General features: G+C 48.6%; 1 protein-coding gene across 1 annotated transcript in view; it reads left to right on the forward strand.

Moving 5' to 3' along the window:
* The window catches only part of SI (sucrase-isomaltase), a 35,765-nt gene extending 28,511 nt beyond the window's left edge, over positions 1-7,254 (forward strand). Inside the window, 6 exon segments of the mRNA XM_054175532.1 lie at positions 442-491; positions 2,288-2,458; positions 3,715-3,780; positions 6,935-6,956; positions 6,959-7,055; positions 7,188-7,254. Coding sequence (XP_054031507.1) covers positions 442-491; positions 2,288-2,458; positions 3,715-3,780; positions 6,935-6,956; positions 6,959-7,055; positions 7,188-7,254 — 473 coding nt within the window.
* Positions 7,255-9,829: the final 2,575 nt, after the last annotated feature.

The raw sequence follows: 9,829 nt of genomic DNA on the forward strand, positions 1-9,829 counted from the left end.
TGTCTTGCCTTTTCCCGGCGCTGTGTTCCTTCCTCCCTCATGCTTCTGTGGGCAGCAGAGCCTTGATGTTGTTGCCATTTTTGCACAAAAAGAGCTTCTTTAGGGTATAGTGACAGATTAACTTTAAGCCATACATCTACATTTAAGATGAGAAGAAATAAGTCTAAAAAAAGAAATGTATATTTTAGCAAAACTGCTTTCAGGGAATTTGGGAAAGTGGAAAAAAAAATCAATCTCCTGGGAGTCTGGCCTGAGGAAAGCAGAAAAAGAGAGATTTCAGTTCCCCAGAGAATCATGAGTAAATATTTGAGCTGCTCAGTGCAGCCTGTAACTGGAGTAATGCTGACAATTAGAACTTGTTGGTCTGCAGCAGTGACACAGCTTTGCTGTGATGCCTGTCCTTCCTGCACTGCAAGGGTGACTTCTCTCTTTGCCTTTCAGGTACAGTGGAGAGGGAAGCCTACCTCTACTATGAGTTTACAGTCTCTGGTGTAAGTATTTTATTGGAAATGCTCTTACTTTTAATTTTGCTTTTATCAATAGTGCCTGCAAAGGGCAATTCTTTTCTCCTCCATGTTCTCCTGTAAGCTTTACTGAGAAGCAAAGTGTTTGACAAACTCCAAATGGATTCATGTTCAAATTACTGTAATTTAACTGGGATGGAAATGTGCTATTTGCCTTCTCCTCCTTAATATAAACATCTGAAGAGCTCCTGTTTCCTTTCACATACCAAAGGCAGCAGCAGTGTTTGTTGAATGGGAGAACCATAAAGCATCAAAGGCAGTTAAGAGAGTCAGAAGGGAGCTGAATACAGTGCTTGTAATCCTCAGCATATTGGAAATTGGAAAATTAATCTTTGCAAACTGTAAAAATGCAGCTGGGTGTTCCAGAGAGGGAGGGGAACACCTTCCTCTTGTCTGCAGCCAGGGCATCTGCTTCGACTTTGAGTTTGACATCACTGTTCTCACACTGAAACTGCCTTGGAAGGGTTAATTTCTGTCAGGGTGCAGTGCAGAGAGTGTTCCTGTTCAGTACAGAATCACACAATCATGGAGTGGCTCAGGTTGGAAGGGAGCTCAGAGCTCATCTGCTCCAAGCTCCCCACCATGCCCAGGGACACCTCTCAGCTCCACTCAGCTGCTCAAGGCCTCAGCCAGCCTGGCCTCCAACATGCCCAGCAAGGAGGCAGCCACACTGAGCAGAGACACAATATGAGAGGGATTCCAACCAATATGATATTTCTGATAATAAAAATATCTACTAAAGTTGTTTTTCCTCTTTTCCTGGTGGAGGAGCAGGGAAGCAGTGAGAGAGATTGCACAGGAACATGGGAGTGGAAGCAAAGGAATATAAAGGGGAAGCACATGCATTAGTTATTGCCTTTAATCATGTCTAATCACATAATCATTTGTAGATAAAAATCCTCAACTCCTTTTGAGGTTTGAAACTTGTAGCCAAATTACCAGAGGTAATGATGGGGATATAAAAATGAAGGTGCATTTATATGTAGGGAGCAATGAGGAGGGCTGCAGAGGGACGTTTCCTGGTCTGGAGCCAGGCCAAGGGGGAATGGTTGGAAGCTGAGGCAGAGCAGGGTTAGAGTGGAGCTGAGGCAGAAGTTGTTGCTTGGGAGGGTGGTGAGAGTGGGGCCCAGGCTGGCCAGGGAGGCTGTGGCTGCCTCCTTGCTGGGGGTGTTGAAGGCCAGGCTGGCTGAGGCCTTGAGCAGCTGAGTGGAGCTGAGAGGTGTCCCTGGGCATGGTGGGGAGCTTGGAGCAGATGAGCTCTGAGCTCCCTTCCAACCTGAGCCGCTCTATGATTCTGTGATTCTCTCCTGAACAGAAACCTGAGCCATTCTGTGATTCTATGATGACAGTCATGGTTCAGCTCCACTGTTAGAACTCTTAATCTAGTAATAAGCAATGAACTGGGTAGGAACTGGAATTTGTATCTCAGGGAAAGTGAATATGGATGTTCATGTGTTGGCACCTGATGAGATCAGAGTCAAGCAGAGATTATCTGCCCTGTCACAGACACAGGGCAGCCTTTTCTTATTGCCAAAGGAAGCACAAAAGCAAACCAACAAACATGCAGCTAAAGCACAGCTATGAGGCATATTGTATACACAGCAGAAAAACATCATTGTGAGAACAGCAAGCAAGGCAATCTTGGATATGATAGGGAAAAAGAATTGGCTTACTTCATGCTGCATTATGGCAAGAAAGTGGTTAAACCAGTAGGAATTTTGGCAGGCTTTTGTTATAACAATGCCATCACTATTATTTTTCAGACTGCTCTCCAAATAACTGCCAAAACCAATGGCTATTCTGACCCAAACAACTTGAAGTTCGAAGAGATCAAGATACTGGGAGCACAGCAGGAGATCACAGCAGTTACTGTCACCCAGAACAATGTTGTGGAGAATCACCAAGTTAGCATCAGCTATGACTCCGTGCAGAAGGTACAACAGCAGCAGGAACATGGGAAGGAATCACCTTTCAGTCTGCATCACTTTCATTCTGTGCATTGCAAAGAACAGTGCTTGGGACTGAGAAGTGTCCCAGTGCCAACTGCATGCAGGTCAACAAGTCAGAGCAAGGTCCTGCAGCTGGGTCAGGCCAGGAGACAGCCTTGTGCTGGGCTGCAGCCAGAGGATTGTGGGCAGGAGAGCAAGAGAGGGGATTCTGCCCCTGGACCCTGCTCTGCTCGGACCTCACCTCCAATCCTGCCTCCAGTTTTGGTGTCCCTAGCAGCAGAAGGACACAGAGCTGTGGAGTGAATCCTGAGGGGGCCACAAAGATGCTCCAAGGGCTGAAGCAGCTCTGCTGGGAGCACAGGCTGAGGGAGCTGGGGCTGTGCAGCCTGCAGAGGAGAAGGCTCCAGGGGCACCTCAGAGCTGCCTGCCAGGACCTGAAGGCATCCTGCAGGAAGGCTGCAGAGAGACTTCTGCTGAGGGGCTCTGGAGCCAGGCCAAGGGGGAATGGTTGGAAGCTGAGGCAGAGCAGGGTTAGAGTGGAGCTGAGGCAGAAGTTGTTGCTTGGGAGGGTGGTGGGAGTGTGGCCCAGGCTGGCCAGGGAGGCTGTGGCTGCCTCCTTGCTGGGGGTGTTGAAGGTCAGGCTGGCTGAGGCTTTGAGCAGCTGAGTGGAGCTGAGAGGTGTCCCTGGGCATGGTGGGGAGCTTGGAGCAGATGAGCTCTCAGCTCCTTTCCAACCTGAGTATTGGGGGGGAAATCCCAACCCATTACAGCCATTTTGTGATGATTGTATGAAACTACAGCAGAAGTACAGCTGCACTCACCCTGCCTGCATGGGACCTGCATCCCAGATTTGCTTTCAGACCCACAGTACAGGTGTTAGCTGTACAGATATTCCTGTTGCCACCTTCAGTTTCTGTGGGGAGCAGTAGCTTTGTGATTGTGTTTGATATGGAAGGAAGGCAACTGATATTTTGCATGAGTATTAATGCCTTGATTTTTAAAACAAAATCAAGCACCATGGTTAAACTTTTATCAGCTTCTCTAGAGCCTTAATTGTTCCTTTCTTTACCTACAAGTGCATCAGTTGTGTGTGTGTGCTAAAGGGAGACTAAACCAAATGCAACAGGACAGGGCTCTTTTGTGAGCTGTCACACAGCACAATGGTGCTGAGGACAGGGATCTCTGCTGACTGATGAATGTCATCTGGGCTTTAATAACTCTTTTTTCTTTCATATTTACAGGTTGCCCACCTAAGAGGATTTCAGCTTGAACTGGGAAAGTCTTACACAGTGCAATGGACTCAGCGGGCGAGTGTGCCCAGACCCTAGATGACTGCCAGAGGCTCTCTCTGCCCCCTCTGCATTCCCCAATGGAAGAGAAAGGGAATAAGGGAGAGAGACTGATGGATTGGAAAAAAACAAAACAAAACACACAACAAGCCCCAAACCAACCCAAAACTGAACCAAGTTTAATGAAAATGAGAATAAAATTAAATGGAGACACAAAGACACAAACCAGTATGGGACCCAACCCCTGATGGCAAGGATGGCATCCCTGATGCTGGGGGCAGGCATTAGGCAAGTCTCAGACTGGATGCAGTGGTAAATGGGAAGCAAATGGAGAAGCTGGATTCTGGAGCTGAATTCAGGAACTCATGTGTCAAAGGCAGAATGGACAGAGCCCTGCTGGGATGCTGGTCACTGAAGAGGAGGAAGAACTTGACCCTGGGGATGCCTCAGCTTGCTGCTGAAGATGGGCTGCAATGCCTTGGGGGGCACTTGAGGCTCTCCTGTGCTGTCTGCTCCTCCCTACAGCTGCCCCCTCTGCCTTCCTTCACCTGGGAGGTGTGTGCAGAGGAGCAAGTCTTAGGGAGAGCCTTTGTGCCCCTGAGGCCTTGGCAGGAGCTCTGCCCCTCAGCTTCTCCCTGCTAGCAGCAGCCCCTGGCTGTGCCAAGCTGCCCTGAGCTTCAGCCAGTGCCTGAGTGAGCAGAGCCTGAGCTGGGCACTCACAGTCCTGAGCAGAATCAGTGCTGGTGCAGCTCAGAGCAGGACAAATTTTTATCTCGGTTCTGATCCAACAGAAGGAAAATGTGAACAGTGTGGATGTGTCCTGGCCCTTAGCAAAAGTATTTCTCTAAACCAGTGAGCCAGAAGTGTTTTCAGAGTCTCAGATGTTTCTACAGTTGTTACAGGGGAAAAGCAGCCCGGGGGAGGTGTCAGAGGTGAGGGCAATGAGGGCACAGACATCAGCTGGCCTGGACTGGCAGATTTTACTGGCTTCCCTAAAATCTAGGTAGCTGGCACCTGTGTGAGCTGGCACCTGTGTGAGCTCTTCCAAAGTGTAGCATGAATTGAGGAGAAGGGTAGCAGGTCTTGAAAGATTGATAGGAATTGTATTAGTTTTGTAACACCAGAACAGCATCTGCAGCTACCCCTTCTGCTTCTCCTGCACCGTGGCCTGCAAGGCTTATCCCCTGCTTCTAACCCTCAGAGTCTCTGAGGCACATTGGAAGTCAAAGCAATTCCTCTGGATTTCAGTTTGAGAAGAAATCCTGCACTGCCCTAGAAACTGTGTCTGGGCTGAGAGCTGGTTGTAGCCATGCTGAGGAGGGGTTTCCAGATCACAGTCTCTGGTGTGCAGTTCTTCACCACAGGTTTTCATTTCCCCCTGTCCTTAACTTAGGACAGTGGCATCTCCTGGCAGGGTTGAACTTCAGAGGGTCCCTTCCACTCCATGCTCCTCCAAAACTAAACTTTACAGCTTGGACATATGTCCTAGGCAGGAAGACCACAACTCTTCACCAGCTGCTCCTGAAGCAGCTGAAGAGACTGCTGGACTGTCCTGACTTTGTTGCACTGCTGGGAATGTTTTTGGTAACTTTGGACCTTTGGAAATGACTTTTCCTGTGGAGCCAAACCCTGGTCCTGCTATGGGCTGGGTGTGCTCAAGTCAAAAGGCACTTTGGGTTTCCATTAGCAGAGAAGAGATGTGGGCAGGCACAGGTTCAGCTGAAGAGCTGGGCAGGGCTGGTGGTGTTCTGCAGAGGTGGAGGCTGCTGCAGTCACCTGCATCAGCTGATGGAACCTCCCTGCAGCCAGCCTGAGTGTCCCTGTGCCGCCGTCACAGGAGCCTGGCAGTGGGTTTGAGCTTGCTGTCAGGAGCCCTTAGCTAAGTAAGTGGAATTCTCAGGGGGTGTTCTAGGGATAATTGGTGTGAATACCCAATCACTTATCTTGCCTTCAGCTTGCATCTTTTCTTCTTTGTCATTAACCTAGGATTTTGTACTCAGTTTTAGAATGCAATGATGTGAATCAAATGTCTGGCCTCAAGGCACAGGTGTGGTGTCAAGCCAGAAATGAAGACAGTTTGATAACGCAGAAATAAAGTTATTTGGGAATGTAGAGTTTATTTTTAGCTTAATCATTCTACTTCTTTTCACTGTGCTCTATTATTTAGAATAGAATTTATGGGCTGGCCAGGGAGACTGTGGCTGCCTCCTTGCTGGGGGTGTTGAAGGCCAGGCTGGCTGAGGCCTTGAGCAGCTGAGTGGAGCTGAGAGGTGTCCCTGGGCATGGTGGGGAGCTTGGAGCAGGAGAGCTCTGAGCTCCCTTCCAACCTGAGCCACTCTATGATTCTGTGATTCTCTCCTGAACAGAAACCTGAGCCATTCTGTGATTCTATGATGACAGTCATGGTTCAGCTCCACTGTTAGAACTCTTAATCTAGTAATAAGCAATGAACTGGGTAGGAACTGGAATTTGTATCTCAGGGAAAGTGAATATGGATGTTCATGTGTTGGCACCTGATGAGATCAGAGTCAAGCAGAGATTATCTGCCCTGTCACAGACACAGGGCAGCCAAAGGGAGAACAAAAGGCAGCTGAAACACAAGTATGAAGCATATTGTAGACATGGTTGGGGCAGATGATCTCTGAGGTCCCTTCCCACCTAAGCCACCCCAGGACTTATTTCTGTGCATTTCCTAATGCTGAAAGAAATGTGAGGGTCACACATCAAAAACTGACTCCTGGCAGTGCCCAGAGCACTGAAAACTTGAAAAGGGCATCTCTCCAAGTTGGATAATTGATGTACCAGAAAGATATTGACCACACACACATAGCCCCTTACATTATAAACATAGACTTGAAATTCATATAAATAATCAGACAGAACCAGTCCTGATCCACAAGAAATCCTGAAGGTCTGAGGTTTTATTGTGGTGGGGTTTAGTTTTGGTTGTGAGGTTGGTTTGGGTTCAGGTGCTTGGATTTTTGTTGCTGAGGTTTTTTGCTTGGTTGTGTTTTGTTTTGTTTTTCCCAAACCAAAGACTGTGACAGAATTGGAGCCTCTTAATTGAAATAAAATACCAAATATTTTCAGCAACTTTCCCTCAGATTCCTATCACCATAGGTAAGACCTCAAACAACTCTTTCATTGAAATGAATTCATTTTTACTTCTCACCTTTATGGTTATCAAAGTGCAAGGCTCCAGTAGCACTAAACCTCAAGAGCTCCCCAGCAAGCTTGGGCAAGGAAAAACTCTATGAAGTGTCAGTTCAGGTAAAAACCTTTGGCATCCAAAGGTGGGAGCAGCCCCATAAGCCAGAGTCATTTTGTTTCTCTTGGTTTTGTTGAGCTCTTTTCATGCCAACCTATTCTCTCGTGCCCTGTGTTCTCCATGCCTTAAGGCTGGCTTTTGTGTCCTTGCCATGCAGTGACTCTGCCTGCCAGAGGCTGCTCCAGCAGGGTTGTGTTCACCACTGCATGGTGCAGGAGCACTGACTGGGGATGGATGGGGAAGGTTCCCTGAGAAATATCCTTTTAGTTTTCTTCCATGGCACTTCAGAGAGGTTTAGACTGGCTGCTAGGGGCAATGGCTTGACTGCAAGGGTGGTCAGGTGCTGGAACAGGCTGCCCAGGGAGGGGGTGGAGTCAACATCCCTGGAGGTGTTCAGAAAACATGTAGACAGGGCACTGTGGGCCATGGTTTGATGGCCATGGTGGGGTTGGGGTGATGGTCAGGCTGGATGAGCATAAGTGACTTTTCCCAAAGGATTCAATGGTCAATAGTGGGACGTGGTGAAGGTCCTCCACAACATGCTGAAGCACAGAGCATAGAACATTCCCAAGGCCATTTCTTGTGCAGCTCCCAAGGCTCTGGGAGGCACGACGAGAGAATCATGACATTGCAGAATGCTTTAGGTTGGTCTTGGTTATATCCTCTGCTTAAACAAAAGCAGTGGTAGTGAGGAGGGCAAGCAGTGGCTTTTAAGATGCAAAGTGGGTGCACAAAGCTTTGCTTTTAGCAATTGGTTTCTCAGCTCCAAGGCTGCTATCTGAAGAGCACCCCAGCCTGCCTTAGATAAGGCCTGATCTAAAGATAAGGCATCTGTGCTCTTGCATTTCCAATGCAACAAGCAAGCAAGGGTCTGGATTTCTTCCTAGCTCTTCATGACCTTCGAGCCCTTGGTAACAACTTTGCTCTTGCCATAAAGAAAGCAAACATCAGAGCTGCTTGAATGCTTGACTGGGTGGATGCTCTGCTGGGCAGCTGTGGCAGGGCTGCCAGTCAAGGCAGGAGTGGAACTGCTGACAGGACAGGAAGGGATGCCTGATGCCTCTGCTGCCAGCCAGGCCTCGGGGGGTTTGGGCACTGTGAGGAGAGCACAATTTCAGACTAGACAACATCAGCATTTTTCTGTGTATCAAGTCTGAGCTGAAACACAGTGGAAGCTTTTCCTCTCTTCTGAGAGGTCCCACAGCAGGAAGGAGCATGGCAAATTGCACAGCTGAGACACTTGGAGTTTACAGAAAAATGGGAGTTGGAGAGAGAAAAGTACAATAACTAATCTGCATCCTGAATGTATTCTCTGGTACTAAACACAGCAGTGCTTGTGCAGCCCCAGACATGCTGTAGCAGCAATTTATCCCAGGGCTAAAGCCTGCGAGCAGGAAGATTGCTTGCCCTCAAAACTCACAACAGCCTGTAAGCTAAACCTGAACATGAGTTTTCCATCTAGCTTAATGCCAATGTAGTTCTCCATCCCTTAGACAGAGAGCATCTGGATATTGACTTCATCTGATATTGTTTCCTTATGAGGCTTTTGCACAGACTTGAAAGCCAGAACCCTCTCTGGTGGTACAGGATCTGTGTGGAGGTGGAGCTGGGCTTTGTGACCTGAGCAATTGCTTTTGATGGGCACAGCTGTGGCTCCATCTCAGAGCAGAGCTGCACCTTGAGTCAGCAAAGCACTGGAGCTGTGCTGTAGGCATGCCCTGCACTGCTGGTGCATGTCAAACCCTAACTCTCTTTCCCAGAGCATTGCTGAGTTGCTGTGTTATGAAGTGCTTGAGAAAAGATTGAGGTCACTTGAGTTACACTCCTCTTTTTGATTTAAGGTGCCCAACCCATGGATGTTTCACTGCAGGAAGGTTACACACCCAGTGTCCTCTGCTGTGATTCCTGGAGAGGAACTCATTGAAGAATGAATCCTTTGTGTCTTCTTCACTCTGCTGTGCCGGCAGCAGCAGGGTGTGCTGACACTGGTGCTGAGGTGGAAACCTTCTCCCTCCCTTTCACAATCATAAAATCACAGAATGCTTTGGTTTGGAAGGGACCTTAAAGATCATCCAGTTCCAAGCCCCTGCCACGGGCAGGGACACCTCCTACCAGTCCAGCTTGCTCAAGGCCTCATCCAGCCTTTGGACACTTCCAGGCTTGGAGCCTCCACACCTCTTCTCCACAAGCTGTTTCAGTGCTTCACCACTCCCATGGGGAAGAATTTCTTCCTAATATCTACTCTACATCCAGCTTCTTCCAGGTTGGAACCATCACCACTCTTCCTGTCACTCCACGCCTGTGCCAGAAGTCCCTCTCCAGCCCACCTGTAGTCTTAAACACTGGAAGGCTGCTCCAAGGTCTCACTGGTGCCTTCTCTCCTCCAAGCTGCACAGCTCTCCTGGCCTGACTTCACAGGAGAGGTTCTCCAGCCCTCTGCTCATCTTCATGGCCTCCTCTCAACCCACTTTAACAGTTCCATGACCTTCTTGTGTTTGGGCTCCAGAGCTGGACACGATACTCCAAGTGGAGTCTTGTGACCTTTGTAACTGGTGGTGAGTTGTAAACCCTCCCTCTCCCTTTCACAATCATAACATCACAGAATGGGTTGGGTTTGAAGGGACCTTAGAGATCATCCAACTCCAACCTCTCTGCCATATGCAGGGACACCTCCTGGCAGACCAGGTTACTCATGGCCTCATCCAACCTGGCCTTGAAAACCTCCAGGCTCAGAGCCCCACATCTCTAAGCAACTGGTTCCAGAGCCTCCCCACCCTCATGGGGAAGAATTTCTTCCTA

The sequence above is a fragment of the Dryobates pubescens genome, chromosome 32 (genome assembly GCF_014839835.1).
Source record: "Dryobates pubescens isolate bDryPub1 chromosome 32, bDryPub1.pri, whole genome shotgun sequence".
NCBI lineage: Eukaryota > Metazoa > Chordata > Aves > Piciformes > Picidae > Dryobates > Dryobates pubescens.